The 18,029-nt window shown below is 38.9% G+C and overlaps 1 protein-coding gene across 2 annotated transcripts in view; it reads left to right on the forward strand.

Moving 5' to 3' along the window:
• HOMER1 (homer scaffold protein 1) overlaps positions 1-18,029 on the forward strand; it is a 92,177-nt gene that overhangs the window by 67,415 nt on the left and 6,733 nt on the right. Inside the window, exons 6-9 of one of the 2 annotated variants that reach the window (XM_054054885.1) lie at positions 700-856; positions 13,680-13,790; positions 15,452-15,532; positions 16,070-16,379. In XM_054054885.1, the coding sequence (XP_053910860.1) occupies positions 700-856; positions 13,680-13,790; positions 15,452-15,532; positions 16,070-16,135 (415 nt within the window). In that variant the 3' untranslated portion in view covers positions 16,136-16,379. Of the gene's footprint in view, positions 1-699; positions 857-13,679; positions 13,791-15,451; positions 15,533-16,069; positions 16,380-18,029 lie in introns of those variants that run through there. The other variant, XM_054054884.1, reaches the window with a different exon arrangement.

Below are 18,029 nucleotides of genomic sequence, written 5' to 3' on the forward strand. Positions count from 1 at the left end.
AGCAAGTATCGTTCCTCCATGAGCTGCTTTAGTAAACCCCCAACACTGGCTTCCTCTTTGCAATAAAGCAATATAATCTCTGTGTTCCTTGATCTTTAATGATATTACTGTGTAAGAGCATATTATAATAGTATTATGATGTTGAAATTCAAGATCTTTGCATTTGCAAATAGAAATTAAATATGGTATTTAATTAAAAAATGTATTTCAAGGATAGGGCATTAGCATTAAGACCACTAAGCTGTAGTTCTGAAGCCCTGCATTAACTGTCTTTACTCAAGTTGGTGACAAATCTTTTTCTATGATATATTCATATAGTAGTAGATCAAAAAAGCACTTTGATTCAGTACGTATATATTAAAATAGTGACTAACCATATATATATTTTCTAGATTTACAGTGTTGCTTTTGGGAAGCTGATGTGGATTTCATAATCCTTAGCTTTTTATTTAAAAAAATACCCTATGAAACAGGGAGAGTAGATGTTGTTTTCCAATAATGATATATAAATATATGTATATATATAGTGAATTTGTAGTTTTGATAATCTGAGCATTTGGAGTCTCATTTGGATATGTAGTCATAGGATTTTTGCATAATTCTATTTTTCCTGGGTATTAAAAAAAAATTATATTTTATGAAAAAAAAGGTGGGGAGGAAAGTAGGAGGGTGCTGACCGTTTTCATTCTGTCTCTGCAGTTCGACAATCAGCAAGCATTGGGAGGCAGAACTGGCCACGCTGAAGGGTAATAATGCTAAGCTCACAGCAGCCCTGCTGGAGTCCACTGCCAATGTAAAACAATGGAAACAACAACTTGCTGCGTATCAGGAGGAAGCAGAACGCCTTCATAAGCGGGTAAGTGAAGGCAAACAGCCAGGACCCTTGAGATTTTCAAGTAAAACAAATAAGTTTATCTTTGAGGCTTTAGGTTGATCTTTGAGACAGAAGTCAATGATTATTTTAAAGCATATGTTGCCATTGGGAAGTTCTTTCCTTTGTAGCACTCCTTTTTCTGGGAAGGATGTTGTTGCAGGAAGGGTTATCTAACCTTATGACATTTGCCCGTTTTCACTCTTTTATTTGAAGCCATTACATCTGTTTGCAGACCTTCTCCAAAGCATTGCACTTAAGTCCGTCTTGTATTTAAGCCCACGCAAACTTGCATCAAATCTGTAAGAAACACTGTTGTGTGTATGTTCCACGTATAACAAAAGTGAACAGCTTCCTCTCATTCTTGCACCTAAAGAAAACTGAACATAGTTTTGAGATTGTTATAGGTGGTTAGGGATATGCTCCTGCTTTTGTACAGGAAGGGGTTAGTCCTATTCCCTTAACAGTAATTATTGCAGAGATCATTTGGCAAACCAGAAATTAGAGCTCAGTAAGGGACAAAGTGACAGTGTTTGAGGCAGGAATAAAACATGGGAGGTTGAAGGCTGCTTTATAAAAACAAGTATACAATATTTTCATTTCTCGCATTCAACTCTTTACATATTGTGTAATCTCTTCACCTTTATCCATATGATTTTGTCATCGTAGCTTAGGACATATTTTTGTGCAAAGTGAAGGCAAGATTAGTACACATATGGAGGAAAGATATCTTTGATGAAGTTGTATTTCTTTTGTTAGTATCAGTTAACTTAGAAAAATATCAAGGAGATGTACTTAGTTAAGAAAACAAAATCGAATAAAAGCATTGTTTTTTTGTGTGAAGAAAGGTATGAATATGCTGACAAGAAGGGAAAGGTCAAATAGCAAACATGGCAGACATGACAATTTGATGTTGGATTATAATTTTTATTTGTGTATTTTCATATACTCACCTATATGAAATAAGATATGGCGTACGCAGTTAGCCAGATCCTGCGGATTGTGAAGGGCCTTTCAGACCTGTCTGGACCTGTCCAGCTGAAGGCCGTTAATAGTCCCAAGAACAAGACTTATATTCATCTGAGGAGGAAGAAATTCTGCTACGTCTAACCTGGGGATGAAGAAGAGTAGCAAGAATTCCCTTGAGGCTGAGAAATGTGGGGAAATGGTGGGTTGTTGGGGCTTCCCTACACCTAGGCTGACTTGCCGGCAAGGATCCTGAAGTCACAGCCAAGTTATTTGGTAGGGAGGAAAGACAGTTTCTCTTGGACTGTAACTGTGTGTGCCATAGCTGGGTAGACAAAATGCATGAAGTGTAACTGGTACTTATTGCAAAGTGGTTTCAGTTCAAGAAATTGGCAGTTGCTGACAAGACAGCTTTGCTTCAGAAATTTTCCAGTCAGGCACAGGCTTGTCGTGTGTGTGTTTGTGCAGAGGGAGACTTTCGCTTTGTCATCTTATTTAAACTGCTTCTTTGGAAGGGTGGGAGTTCGAACCTGTGCTCAAGATTTGTGAATAGATGACAACAGTAATTGTTGATAAAATTATTTAAATTATTTAAATTGCGACAGAATTGAAATTACTGTATTGCAGACATTCAGCTGGATTTGGCCATCAGATAGGCTCTACAGTGAAGAACTCATTGCTAAAACAGGGACACAGTGAGTTAGTATTCTTCCTAATAAAATTTATTTGTTACAAAGCTGAGACAATACGGTCATTACCCAAGAAAGAGAAGAGAAGTATCACAGAACAAGAGCAGCTGCATTTGTTGTGGGGAGACCTAACCCAACAAGATGGGATCTCTTTTCTTGATGTTACTATCAGTCTTAGTAAAATCTTATTTAAGATCTTTTTTTTGGGAAATATAGACCATGAAGTTTTGGCATGTCACTTTGCGTTTGTACTACAATTAACAAAAGTAGTAACTAGGTCTTCGTATTTGATGATTTTTCATAACCTTTGCCCAGCAAATTTCCTGCAAATATATTGCATTTCTGAGGGAATGCAAAATCTTATAACATAGGATCATCTACACTATGCTCTTTTGATCACCTTTTACATGCCTTTATTAGATGTTTCTATAATCTGTGGTCTCAGGGCTTGCTGATATTTCATGCAGAATATAGGAATTCTCTGTGCTTGTGTCTCTCTGTGCCTGCCTGTAGTTTACGACAGGATAGTTCATCAAGAATACTGCCCTCTGTTGGAATTGCTTTTATGAAGATGTAGATTTGATTAACCCAATAAATTGAACTTTCTAGATACAAGTGGGAACATCGTGTTACAAAAAAATGAATGGTCTCAATCTATTATCCCTAGAGTGTGATACAAGGGCTCTTCTAACTTGCGTGCTGGAGACTGGTCTTTCAAATTGAAATAGTGCCCTATTTCAAAAAGAATGTGCAAGTCAGATCCACTGCCACAGGAAAGCTGATTTCAAAGAGAAAGAAAAATTTGGATATTAATTTGTATGTTTAGTTGTAATATAGTTGTTGTTTTGTGTGGAAAAGTTATCATTTTAAAAAATTAATTTCACTTAGTATTTGCCATGTCTGATTAAGTATAAGATTTCCTCATCTATCGGTTTAGTTTTTCATATTAACCTACACTTGCTTTCTCTGAGGTCTTTACCTTCCTTCTTCTATTTGTTAGCTGCCTTAATTCCTAGAGTGAGATGAAAGAGGCTACAGATTCAGTGTGGCTGAGTGCAACGTTCCAAATAAATTGAAGTTTTGTGCTCTTTTCTGATATATTGTGAGCTTCAGTCAGAAATACTGTATTTTGATGTTTTGTCAGACTTTACGTTTTTCATTTGTTTGCTAAACAAGTTTATGGATTTTTCCCTCTCAAATACGAAGAGATAGTAATGTGATGCCCAGTCAAGAGCTTAACTTGGAGCTCTCATCCTTCTCTAATCTGCTCAGAAGTGACTTAACAGCAGGAATTTCCCATTAAACAAGGTTGAGGAGCACTCCTACACACCTTGCATAGCTTTTTGAAGCCAAAAGGGATCCATGAATTTGGAAAAGCTCAGTATTGGAAAGAAAACACCCGAGGTGAGCTTCTTCAGACAAATAGACTAGCATTGATACTAACTTTAATCCTAATACCACAAAAAGTAAAGGACCGAATGATGATATGAATTATAGAAAGTAACCCAAAGTTCTGTCTTTGTTATGTTAAAAATGAAAATGGTGATTTTTTTTTTCTTTCATGCTAAATGCTAAAGTAAATCATCCTGTGACACTGGGCAATAACACAGAGTAATAGCTTCAGTGCATAATAATAAGAGCTGCAGTCCTTGAAGATAATTCATCTGCAGTAAAAGAAACCTAAGATAAGAAGAGATGAAGGGAAATGATCAAGCTCTTGGGTATTCCTGAATGAACAGAGAAATAAAGTCTTGAACTCTAGCTTGTTATTTTACTGGGATTTCCTAGGAAATAAGGTAAAATTAGCCTATTATGCTCTGGTTCTTTTATTCAATGAATGAAATAAATATGAGGACATCTTATGGAATCATCAAAACCACTGACAAATAATGGATCCTGATTTCCCTACTGTTAAAAGAGATTTTAAAGTGCATGTTAAAAAAAAAATGCATGAGCATACAGAAATAAAACCATGATCATTTTACTGGGCTATTTCTGTGCTACATAAAGAAAACAACAATTAATAAAAGCTGTTATTAAAAATCCACAAGAAGTATGGAACACTATATTAGCCACCTGCTTAGATTATCTATAGAAAATCTTTGCAGACCCTTTAACAGTCACCTCCCCGTTTCCACCACCAGCTGCATTAATAATTGAGTAACCAAAACTAAATTTTGAACATGCAGATGAGGTGAAGTTGCTTGCTGAATCGCAGCCCGTATTGTGGGCCTGATACTTGTTGAGAAGTCTCACTAGCACCGCTGTGGGACTACTGTGAATAACTGTTTGGCTTTATGTGGCTGAAGAAGGCCATTGTCTAAAAGCGGAAATATGAAAGAAGGCTATTTAATCAGATCAATAGGATTATAATTTTGTTAGTATTTGTATGTGCATTTATTTGAAAGAGGGGTCTGCACAGATGGACCAGTTCTGAGTGCACAGAAAGTGGACGACTCATTTCATATATTTATGCAGTCCTTTCATCTGGAATTACAAGCAAACTCTTTTTGCACTAGCAACTTCTGAGAAGGCAAAAAAAGAGGGCAGTTTTTGCCCAAGTGAGATTATAATGTTAACTATTGACCAAATGTTCTAGAGGGATGTTCTGGGAGTATTAGGGTTTTCTATGACAGTAAGATGTTCAAAGGCTAGTTGTTCTAACTGTGTTAGTTGAGTTTTTAGAAGACATGGGAATATAGTGACTTTCGGTTTTGAAATTACAATCTTGCCTTAAGAAAGAGATTTTGTTTCAGAGCAGGCTGTAATTATCTACCTAAGGTCCATTTCCATCTTGTAGTAGAACTTGTTTCTAATAAAAAAAAATCCAGAGTAATATTTTCAAAATCTGTGACAAACTGTTGCAGAGGCTGACCACCTTCTTTGCTTTAGGGGATACCAAAGGAAAAATACAAGCATTTTATTTCAGAGGAAACGCTTTTTTTTTCTCAAATGTACATTTTTGCTCCTTCATCATCCATTTCAGCTGTCATAAGTTTCGTATTATTTTTAAATGGTGTGTGTTGTCAGTTTTGACTTTAGAATATGAGAGCATGTCCTAGGACAGGATTTTGGAAAACCAGTATGAACTCTCAGCTCCCTTTCCACATGTGATTCCTAATACAAATAATCTACCTCTAGCCTTTATCGAGGATCAACTGTTGGTTAATAATTGCAGTTTACTAAAAAGACAGTCTTTTTTCAGACTGAGCATGTTAATCAGGGTAAGTGGCAGATTTAGCAGGGCTGGATCAATGGTTGGACTCAATGACCTTAAAGGTCTTTTCCCACCTAAACCATTCTGTGATTCTGTTCCAGAAATCAAAATGTGAATTCAGCTTTTTTTAAAGTACAGTGAACTGAAGGCAATCCCAGAAGGGTTTCTTCATCCCCATCTTCATCTTTCTAAAGAAAAAAACTGAGAAACTTACTAAAATCCATTTATCTGCAAGTTATGAAAAGCATACTTTGTGGAGGAATGCCACAATTTTTTTCTATAGTCAAAGTTTTATAGAATAAAATGTATGGTATAATTCCAAAACTCCACTGGAGAACGAGTAAACTACTGGATGTAAGTCCTCAGAATTAAAGGATGATGTATCTGTATGGTATTTGCTATTCCGTATACTTCACGAGCTGGACAGATAGCTGGGAAAAGTATTTGATAATTAGATTGCAGAGAAAGGGATGTCTCCTAAAGTAAGTATTAACATCATCAGTTGCAAATAATAGTGCATGACTGAAGCTAAAAGCATTGATTTTAGTAAACTTCTTATATTTTGAATTATTCCTACTGTGGTTTCATTACTTTCTTCACAAAAATCAAGCAGATGATGGATTATTCCTCTTTCATCTCTGTAGGAATGAATAACTGGAAAACATTTTGATATTTCCATGGCTTGAGGCATCAGTGCCCACAGAGAAAAATGTGTCCTTTTCAGCAAAATCTTTAATTGTTTTCTCTGTTGAAAAAAGTAATATATTGTTGGTAATGCACAGAACTCCCTCCTGCCCCCAGGTTATCGTTTTATTTATGGGTAGATGTTGGAAAACTACAATAATTAATTTGCTGTCAGGAGTGATGTATATGAATACTACTATGGTGCGCTTTTTGTTCTTTCAGCAGCAACCCTGGAAAGCAATTTTTCTTGTTTTCTGCATTTTCACATTTCTTAGCACCAAAAATCTTTCCAGAATTTTTTATTATTAGAAGTTATACTGGAATTAGTTTATGATCAGCTTGTTGCACGCTGTCTTGCATCTTACTGTCCACCATGAAGAACTGAGAAGCTTTTGTGTAAACCATGTTAAAACTTTATGCAGTTATTCCTAGTTTTGCTGAGCCATGCAACATCATTTGTCTTCTTGTGGAAAGTGAAAGGCTCTTTTTTCTTTGTAGGAGAGTTTTCCTGAATTATTAATGGAATAGTATTGTCACAGTCACAGTTATGATCCATTTAGGGATGTAACTCAACCAGCAAAAATGCATAATTAATAGTTAAATCCAGTCTTGCATATGTGCACTGTAGCCTGGGCTAGTAGACCTTGGGTACTGCAATATGTTGTAAACAGGAGAGATAAAAGTACCTTGAGATAACAACACCTTCATGTTGTCAGGTATATAAAACAGGCTATGGCTACAGTGAAAATATGTTCTAATCTGTCTTTCTTTGCATTTCTGTAGCAGTTGAGGTAATTTGTATATGAAGTTTAGAAGGAATTTCATGATCTGTTGACACTGAATTTATTATGTTGAATAAAAACTTTTGTTTGGGATCAGAAGTGTACAAATTTATCTGAGGTGTTTTAGAAAAATTTATCAACCTGCAGAGAACATAGTGCAGATACATTGAATCAGTAATTGCCTGCGGAAAATGACCACTTGAAATATTCTGTCATTCCACTACTTTGCCTCTGTCTAACTGAAGTCTTTACTTGTAAAGTAGTTAATCTGTGTGGGAATTTACTGCAGTCTCCTCTCTTGGTTTCTTTGTAATTTCATTTGATCTGTTTTCTTTGAGATATTTTTTAGTCTTCTGAAGCTTTGGGCAGTCACTGTCGTAAGCTCACATCAAGGCTGTTACTTCTTGTTGTGTTTTGTGCCTCAAAGCCTCACTCCTCCAGTCTTTCCAGCATCCCAGCATGTGCTGGCTGCCTGCTGCAATGGAAACTTCTGCCTGGCATTCTCCTCTATTTATAGACAGTTGACTCTAGATTAGAATTACCAGAAAACTCTAGAAAGGCCTCTGCTGAGAAGGCCTAGGCTCTAACAGAACAAGTTGCCTTGCTGTTTTATTTCAGGTGATGCATTTCTCACTGGTATGCCGTTACATATAATGCCAGCTGTACACTAGAAGCATTAGCTCATTAAAGAGTCAATAAAAACCTTTTCAGAATTTTTTCCCTATCTGCAATACTTACCTGGATAATAAACACAAAATGAAGAAGCAGGGGCTAGGAACAATATTTTTTTTCTTTTGAAGTCTAAAATACAAAGACACAGTGCTGACTTTTTTTCAGCACAGTCTTGCAATAGCACAATAGAAGAACCTTGTTTAATCAGTTATTGTTCAAAGACTGTTCTTTCAGTCTGAATTCTGTGCTTTAAATAAGGCTTAATCACAGGTAGACTGCTCGGTTTTGCTCTGCAAAGGCTTGAAGGATTGATTGAACCTTGCTCTTAAACATGAAACACTGACTGAGGACATGTCCCTGAAAACAGGTGTGGGAGGATCAGACTAAAGCATTTTATCTTCCTTTTATGCCCCCTTCTATGCATGATGCATAAACAGTTGTTTTTTAATGATTTTTGGACCCCTGGTCATGACAAAAATAAATTTAATTTGAAACAGGGAAATAGAGCAAGTAAATGCTATCCAGAATTTTGCCTAGAGCTTTCTCTTTTGTTGCTTCTGTTTTCTGCATATTCTCTATATTGCATCATTTTCCGGCCTATCTTCACAGATTTTTTTTGAAGGGTTGCAGTATGGTTTTCTCTTTTATAGGTGCATTCAAGAAGGTAACATCGTGAAATATTTGACATCTTTTCAGATCACTGTAGGAATGGGCATTTTAATTTCAGATCACTGTAGGAATGGGCATTTACCACCACCCAAAGAGTGGTGGTAAATGGAGTTAACGCCAGCTGGAGGCCGGTCACAAGTGGTATCCCCCAGGGCTCAGTGCTGGGTCCAGTCCTGTTCAATCTCTTTGTCAATAACCTGAATGAAGTGATTGAATGTACCCGAAGTAAGTTTGTGGATGACACTAAGCTGGGTGGATCTGCTGGAGGGTAGGGAGGCTCTGCAAAGGGATCTGAGCAGGCTGAACCGCTGGGCTGAGAGCAATGGCACAAGGTTTAACAAGGCCAAATGCCGGGTCCTGCACTTGGGGCACAACATCCCTGTGCAGTGCTACAGACTAGGAGAAGTCTGGCTAGAAAGCTGCCTGGAGTAGAAGGACCTGGGGGTGTTGGTTGACAGTTGACTGAACATCAGCCAGCAGTGTGCCCAGGTGGCCAAGAAGGCCAATGGCATCTTGGCTTGTATCAGAAACAGCGTGACCAGCAGGTCACACCTGTACTCAGGTGTACTCAGCACTGGTGAGAGCACACCTTGAGTACTGCGTTCAGTTCTGGACCCCTCACCACAAGAAGGATGTTGAGGCTCTGGAGGGTGTCCAGAGAAGAGCAACAAAGCTGGTGAGGGGGCTGGAGAACAAGTCTTATGAGGAGCAGCTGAGAGAGCTGGGGTTGTTTAGCCTGGAGAAGAGGAGGCTGAGGGGAGACCTTATTGCTCTCTACAACTACCTGAAAGGAGGTTGTGGAGAGGAGGGAGCTGGCCTCTTCTCCCAGGTGACAGTGGCCTGGATGGGCACACAGTCTCCTGGTTTGGAAACTGGTTGGATGGCCGAGCCCAGAGAGTGGTGGTAAATGGAGTTAACTCCAGCTGGAGGCCAGTCACAAGTGGGGTTCCTCAGGGCTTGGTACTGGGTCCAGCTCTGTTCAATGTCTTTATCAATGGCCTGGATGAAGGCTTTGAGTGCACCCTCAGCAAGTTTACGGATGACACTAAGCTGGGAGGAAGTGTGGATCTACTGGAGGGTAGGGAGGTTCTGCAAAGGGATCTGAACAGGCTGGACCGCTGGGCTGAGGCCATTGGCATGAGGTTCAACAAGGCCAAATGCCGGGTCCTCCACTTGGGGCACAACAACCCTATGCAGCGCTACAGACTGGGGGAACAGTGGCTGGAGAGCTGTACAGAGGAGAAGGACCTGGGGGTGTTGGTTGACAGCTGAATGAACATGAGCCAGCAGTGTGCCCAGGTGGCCAAGAAGGCCAATGGCATCTTGGCTGGTATCAGAAATGGTGTGACCAGCAGATCCAGGGAGGTTATTCTCCCTCTGTTCTCGGCACTGGTGAGACCACACCTTGAATACTGTGTTCAGTTCTGGGCCCCTCACCACAAGAAGGATGTTGAGGCTCTGGAGGGTGCCCAGAGAAGCGCAACGAAGCTGATGAGGGGGCTGGAGAACAGGTCTTATGAGGAGCATCTGGGGGAACTGGGGTTGTTTAGCCTGGAGCAGAGGAGGCTGAGGGGAGACCTTATTGCTCTCTACAATTACCTGAAAAGAGGTTATGGAGAGGAGGGAGCTGGCCTCTTCTCCCAAGTGACAGGGGACAGGACAAGGGGCAATGGCCTGAAGCTCTGCCAGGGGAGGTTCAGGTTGGATATCAGAAAAAAATTCTTCACAGAGTCATTGGGCACTGGCAGAGGCTGCCCAGGGAGGTGGTTGAGTCACCTTCCCTGGAGGTGTTTAAGGAACGGGTGGATGAAGTGCTTAGGGACGTGGTTTAAGGGAGTGTTAGGAATGGTTGGACTCGATGATCCAGTGGGTCCTTTCCAACCTGGTGATTCTATGATTCTATGACAGGGGACAGGACAAGGGGGAATGGCCTCAAGCTGCGCCAGGGGAGGTTCAGCCTGGACATCAGAAAAAAATTTTCACAGAAGGGGTCATTGGGCACTGGCAGAGGCTGCCCAGGGAGGTGGTGGAATTACCATCCCTGAAGGGATTTAAAAGACGTGTGGATGAGATGCTCGGGGACGTGGTTTAGTGGTTGATAGGAATGATTGGACTTGATGATCCTGGAGGTCTTTTCCAACCTAGTGATTCTGTGATTCTGTGAAATAAGACTGCAATTAAATTTACCCCATTATTTAAGTTGATCTACTTTTTTTCCAGCTTACTGATTTTTCAACAAACAGTTAACAAAACAGTTGAACAGTGTATTATTTTCTTGCATAAGCAGTAAGAGATATATGTTTGCACAGAGAAAAGCTGGAGAAGCTTAAGACATCACAGCCCTTTTAGTGTTAGTAATTAATTACCCTTCTGAGAGCAGTTGCCTCTGTTGTCAAGGGTTTTGAGAGAGCACTGCCTGCAAAATTAGCTCTGTTTGCCTAAGCAGTCTCAATAGGTGTCTTGAATTAGTATAGACCAGAGTGTAGTAGCGAGCATTCGTGTGAGCCATGCAGCTGGCAGGGTTGTTGCGTAAGCCATTTTCAGCCAGTGACAATAGGCACAGCCAAGAGCAGTAATCTTTCATCTGCTGCAGTTCAATCCACCAGCCTCCTTCTAATCCAAGCACGCGTCCTTTCTGTGTGTACCAGCCCAGAGGAAAACCATGTGGAGAGCAGTGGGGGTTGAAACACTTCCTTAGTCACAGGGTGAGACACCTCTGCTTACTTGCTTCCATGGCACTGAGTACTAGGAAGGAGGTGGTATGGGAACTAGGCTTTATTCTGTCTCTCCAATTGACACTCTAACAGTTTGAATAAAAGAGTATTTGCTGAATGCAACAGCTTTACAAGGCAAATTGACCTTCTTGGAGATTACCATAAAAAGTTACAGTCTTTCACAGTGGGTGGGAGGGGGCCTGACCCTGGGTGCCCTTAACAACCCTAGCCCTGGGTTCACAGAGGCTTCCACCTCCAATTCAAGACTCAGTTCCGCAGAAAAGCTTGGAAATGTTTCAGAAGTTAAGCATAAGAAGCGGTGAAGGTGGGTGATGGAGTGACATTAACTGTTGCAGCAATACCTAGGAATGAGGTACAGCTCTGCGTAAACCTGCAATGTCATAAATATATGAACCTGCATCAAACTGTGGCAGCACTGGTAGATAGTGAAGGGTTCTTGACGGGGCAAGACCCTGAGCAATCAAATGTGACTTCAGTATTAGCCCTGTTTTGAGCAGGAGGCCTTGACTGGATGACCACCAGGAGCCACTTCCAGCATAAATCACTCAGTACCTCAGTGATTCTTGCTGTACCTAGATGTGAATTCAGGCGTTGTGTAGATCTAGGTCTATCCCAGTTGTTGGTTTCCAATTCTGCTTGTTTGTGTTTGTGTAATTGTAGTGGTGAATACTGTAAGAGTCACAACTGATGGCAGTTGCAGGGTATCTAAATAGGTATATTTTTGTGTAGAAGGAGCAAATTGAAAAAATTATCTCACACTTCAGTTGTGCTCAGAAGCATATAAAATGCAACAAACTGCTATTATTTTTTGCCATGAACACTGATATTTCTTTTGGAACAATTCCAGCAAATAAGATAGTTCTTTGGGTTGGAGGTGGGGTTTTGTGTTACCAGGCTATATCCTTATCCCTCATTCCCCTTGACCCTACCAAGAATTTCCTGTAATGTCAGTTCTCTTAATTTATAAAGCTGATATGCAAAAATGTCTAATCATGATTTTCCAGTAGAAGAAACAAGATCATCGCAGCTGTTACAGAGGGGAAGTTCATGACCTTTGATACAGAAATAAGATGGCAGAGACTTCCATTTTCTTCTGTTTCATCTTGGCTTTCTTTTGACTTCTCTCTGCACTCAGTATTCTACCTTTTAAGCCTACATGTAGTCTGAAATTACTGCCAATGCAGAGCATCACTACCTAGACTACATTGGTGCTGGAGAGCACCAACCTTGATTCCTTGAGATGTTCAAGAAATAAAATTGCCCTGGAGAATGCCTTCTCTTTGTCTGAAGGCAACTTCTCCAAGAAAGTTAAATGGACACCTAAAGGTTTCATTGTAGAATTGGATAGCACTTTGTTCAGAGGAGTTGTTGGGCCAGAATTGTTAGTTACTCTAGGTAGGTTGTGCAGCTTTGTTGAGGACTGTATGCTAAGATTGACAGGTTCATATCTTCTGTGAAAAAAAGTAAGTTATTCGGTTTTTAATAGTAATTTTAATATTTTAGCAATTTGTTACTAAAAAAGAGGTTTTAATGAACACATCCACACAGAAATGCACTGAGAGAGTTCTCCGGTATTTTGATCTATGATTTGAGAGATATATTAACTAAGACTTTTCTGCATATACTGTAGATGCATGGATATTATTTTGTTGGTTCAGGAGCTATTTTTTGTCAACTCTTTATGTGTGAGCAGCAGGATATTAAAATATCTTCAGTTGAAAAATAAAATAAAAGGACATTCCACAGCCAGATATCCAAGGGCAGATGGAGAGTGTTTGTTTTCTGCTAATAAAGAGGAACTGTGCAAATCTGAATTGTGCAATTAGCTGTTGGCTTTGTGACTGAGAGGTGAGATCTGGAACTAAAGGAAGTAAGAAGTTGGTAGCCGTACATTGGTGACTGAGTGTCTACTATTACACTGTTGATGCAGAGTCAGAAATTGAGGCTGTGAAATCTTAATTAGCTTGCTAGGAAGTGGGTGAGCATTGCGGCTTAGTTGATGTAGATGGTGCAACATTAAAAAGTGTCAGATGGAGAGGTTAGTTAGACAGACAGATCTGTGTTTAATTGTCTAGCCATTACTGTTTCGGAAATGGTAATTCAGCCTCTTTCATAAAACTTTCAATAATTAGTAATTATAAAGTTTAATTAATGTTCTTTTCAGCAATGTTTTAAATTTATTGTTTCCAAGAAGTCATAGCAACCATTTTATGCTGAACAATTCAGAAAGGAATTTTTTGTTAACTTCATAAGACCACCTTCACTATTTTAATCAGTGTAAGTTAGCCTTAACTACAGGCATATATCAAATGCAGCTATGGATGTTCAGAGGTAATAGTACCTTGAATTTGTTGAAATTAATTCTGTATGTGTTGCTTCTACTTATTTCAACAGGTGACTGAGCTAGAGTGTGTGAGCAGTCAAGCCAACGCAGTCCACACACATAAAACAGAATTAAACCAGACAATACAGGAGTTAGAGTCTACGCTGAAGAAAAAAGAAGAGGTATTTGCTTATATTTATTCTTGGCTTTTCTATTATGTCATTTCTAAAAGCTTTCAATTCTAAGCTTGTGATGGCTGGTAATACTGTATTATTTCCTATAGATGTTAGGAAGTAATCTTTTTTTCAGCTTTTTTGAAATTATTACTATTTTTCCATGTATATAATTACATCAGTCCAATATAGAGCTGGGTATCTGAACAACAACAAAAAATATTATGTTTTCCTGTTTGCTTTTACCAAGCATCTCTGCAAAAGTAAGTCATTAAGGGGTTTCCACAGATCTGTCATCTCACTGATGCAGTTCAGATTTACTAAGAAGGGAAGCTGTTGTAAGCATGCTTTTGTTTTTCTGGAGAGTATGGTTTGTAACAAGTGATAGAACAATGCCTTTTCAGAACAATTTGTTTTTCAGGCTATGTTAATATAGCTAGCTTTTATGATCTGTAAGATCAGCCCTTTTGTTAAACACATGCCAAGCCCCTGGCCTGAAACTTTGTATTTATTGCGCTGTGTGCCTTGGGCTGGACCAGCAGCAAGAAAATAAAAGGAATTGGGATAACACCTTCATTAGCACGGGATCTAGAGTTAAGCAGATTTGTACTGCAGAATGATGAACTTCTGCATTTATGGATGGGAAAAAGGACGTGGAAAGACCTGCATAGGAAGGATTATTTGCTGTGTGTAAGACCAGGTCCCTCAAACGCTCCATGAAAGACACAGTGGGCACTGGTGTCCGTGTTTGGAGAGGCAGAGTGTCTTGCAAGATCTTGTCTCCAGCAGGGCAGTTGTTAGGTGTTTCCAAGAAGGGCACAGGAGAAGCACAGTGGTTACAGAATATCCTCACAAAATGGAACAAAGTCTTTTCCAAACTCTTTGGTACCTAAGAGGTTAGCCCATGGTAATGTTTCCCAATTTGGTGCTCATTCACCTTTGAATTATGCTGAAGCGTTGGCTGCAAAAAGATCTTTCCAAAAGAAGTTCTGGGAGGTGAATATGCCCTTCTGGGGAAAAGTACTTAACAGTTTTGATACATTTTCATTTCATTAACTGTTTCTACTGTTGTCTCCTGAAAGAAAGCTAAGAAAAGGCTTCTCTTCCATTCGTTATTTCGTCTTTATTCAGTTTTTTTCATACCTTATTACTTTCTTCTTGCTAAATTAAAGACACTGTTTCTTTTAGAATCTCTTTTTACAGAAATCAATGGTCAAAGCAGGCAATTTTTTGATGCTCGGCCCTGCTGGTAGTCACATAACAAGCACCTCACAGATGAAAATTGGATTTTTCTCTTGAAAGAATGGAGAAGGATAAATTCTTATAGAATTTAAAGTATAAAATTGTTTTTGCAATTACAAGGACCCTTAGTTTTCCAGGAAAGACATTATTTCACATCTTTTGTGTGAGAGAGGAAGACTGGGACTTTCATATAAAAGAAAATGCTTATCCGTATTGCTGTTTCTTCACAATGGAATTGCTGCTTTGGGATTGTGATTCAGGAGTATTGAGAGCAGGGCTTAAACTTCATGTGTTGTGATGGGCAATAACCAACTACAAGTTTTGGTATCATTGCAATGGCTTGCTCAGGAAAAGAAGCAGAAACTAGCTTACCTGCATTGAGGCCAAGCCAGGTAACGTTGCCAGCAAGGTTCTTTTTTCTCCCTTAGGAAATAGAGGGATTGAAACAAGAAATTGAAAATGCCAGAGAGCTCCAGGCACAGAGGGATTCTCTGACCCAAAAGTTACAGGTGAGTTATGGTGCATCATCTTAATTTAGAGAGAAGGGAGAAAATGATCATCAGGTGAGCAGTTCACATCAGCAACTAGTGCTGTATTCACTGGAAGTGCCAGATAAAGATCTAAGTTAGACTGCATTGCGAAGCAGTGGGTTGGGATGAACCCTAGGAATTTGTATCAAGATTCTGTAAGTTACCTTAGCTTCTGTAAGCTGCACTTTTTACTTGAGGGACCAGACCCAAATTTAATTTACAAGTCCATAGGGTACTCTCAAGCTAGCAGCTTTCCTTGGGCAGTTCTGGTCTCATTTTCACTGTGGTGTCTTCCCACAGGTCCTGTGTGTGAACTGAAACAGTCAGGCTATGTGTTGTCAGATTGTGATGAGTTTGTATTCATCTTTTAAACATGCTCTGAGAAAGTAAAGGTTAAAGTGTTTGTGTGTGGTACAGACTTTAAAACCACACTTTGACATTTTCTTGAAATTCTTTAGAATCATTGTGTTTTTATTGTTGTTTTCTGGGTTCTTTCTTTACTGTGCTTAAATCCAGATACCTCAGCCTACCAGAATCAGTGTACCCTCAGTATACTGTCTCTTGCTACATCTGAGCTCCTGATTGTCTGTCACTGGGCTGACTGACCAGCATGTACTCTTCTACCTTGTGAAGTCTGCATTTGGAATGAGCCTAGCCCAAAACTTAGATGGGCTAAACTCAGAATTCACACTTCAGAGCTTTAATAAAACTGGAAACTCAGGCATTAAATAGCTCCTAATCCAAAGTGCTGAAAGGTGACCCTCATTGTTCTGTGGCTTGACCTAAACTGCACTGAAAGCAGTGCATCAGACTTAGCCATAGCTTAAAAATCATTAAGCAGGTATATCTGAAATGCATTTCACAAATTGGAACTTCCTTGACTCTCATTTTAACTTACAGAATAAATCACATAAGAATAAAATAAATTGAGTGGTTTTTCTCCATTCTTAAGTCAAATTAGTTTAAAAAATTATATTATTACTTTAAACAATCTTTAAAAATTTTTATGAATACACCTGAACTTGCCTGTCCCATTCTTCCAAAAAGTGTTGCTGGCTTAGGGTAAAAATAATGGGATTTTTCAGCTGAAAAGGCGCTCATCTGAGAGACTCATAAGGAAGTTTATAATGAAAGTTTGAAATAGTTCTAGCAGTAGCAGGCGATAATTTCAGTATAAAGTCATATTAAAAGTAATAGTGAGACAGGCATCAGTTATCCTTATCAAGCAAAATTATGAGAGGCTAGTAAGAGATTAAATATTAGAAAATGGTAAGTTTTTATTAAATTATGTACTTTATAAAAGTTAGTGTCTTCTTTTTGTGTGTTTATATCTTCAGTAACCAAATGGATATGTTGTTCATTTATATCTCTACATCACATTGTAGGTGATCAGTTTCTGCAAGTATTTCTGTATAGTTCTGTTCAAGTAATTTTGAAGCTCACTTGGGATCTGTATTAAAAATTGCCTTACCTAAGCTTAAAGCTTAGTAGTGACCTGGTGCAGCCCATCTAAAAGATCGTGAGTCTTTGCTTTGCTGCAATTGTCCTGCTTTTATACTGGTCTTCTCTGAGCCACTTCAGCCTACATCTGTGACATCAGTGAAGTGGTATTTTCTTCTGTAGCTCCAGACTAACCATCTCACATCTGTTCACTGGTTGATTCATCATGTTTTTTCAGGGTGATTGTCTACAGGGTCTGTATCTGGTCGTCTTGCTCTTTTTTTCTTCTGCTTTAGTTTTTCCCTCTTGTGCTTGCAACTGTACTATTACATAATCTGCTCTCAACTATTTTGGAATATAGCCTGTATGAAAAATGCTGTACAAAGAATTTACTATTTCAAGGTGTATTGCATCTCTGACACACTCATATCAGGGAATGAATTAGAAATCCATCGCTGGCAAATTCCAGTGTTATCACTGTGATGGGTAAGTGTCAGGGCCCTTGTTACTTTATAGATTCATTAGCGATGTAGAAAAGATTTATCAATGAGTCATGATCAGTGTGACTCTATCAGTAAGTCAGGATATCTTTATTACTATGGCTTATTCCTAAATATAGCTGTTGTGTATAGTTTGAAGATTTTATTTGGATCTTTGCACCAAATTTACAAAAGATTATTACAGTGCAAACAGCAAACACAAAAGAAAACATATGAGAAATGACCTGGTCCTCTGTTGAGAAGAGCTTGAAAAAACAATGTAAAATACACCTTGCAAAGGGCATGAATGTATCAGAAGAGTAATTTTATTGTTAGATGAGATTAACTGCAAATAAAGTGAAATGACACAACTAGAGGGCTAGATTGTTACATGGACACATATTCCCTACATCTAATCATGAAGCAATAGTTTTGGGGTAAATGTAAACCAATTCATAATAGGAAACTGCATAGGAGCTGGACGTGAATTTGTAATGCAATACTATTGCAAAAATAATTAATACTAATCAAGGGTAAATACGTGTAAGGATCAAATG

The sequence above is a fragment of the Cuculus canorus genome, chromosome Z (assembly GCF_017976375.1).
Source record: "Cuculus canorus isolate bCucCan1 chromosome Z, bCucCan1.pri, whole genome shotgun sequence".
Taxonomy (NCBI): Eukaryota; Metazoa; Chordata; class Aves; order Cuculiformes; family Cuculidae; genus Cuculus; species Cuculus canorus.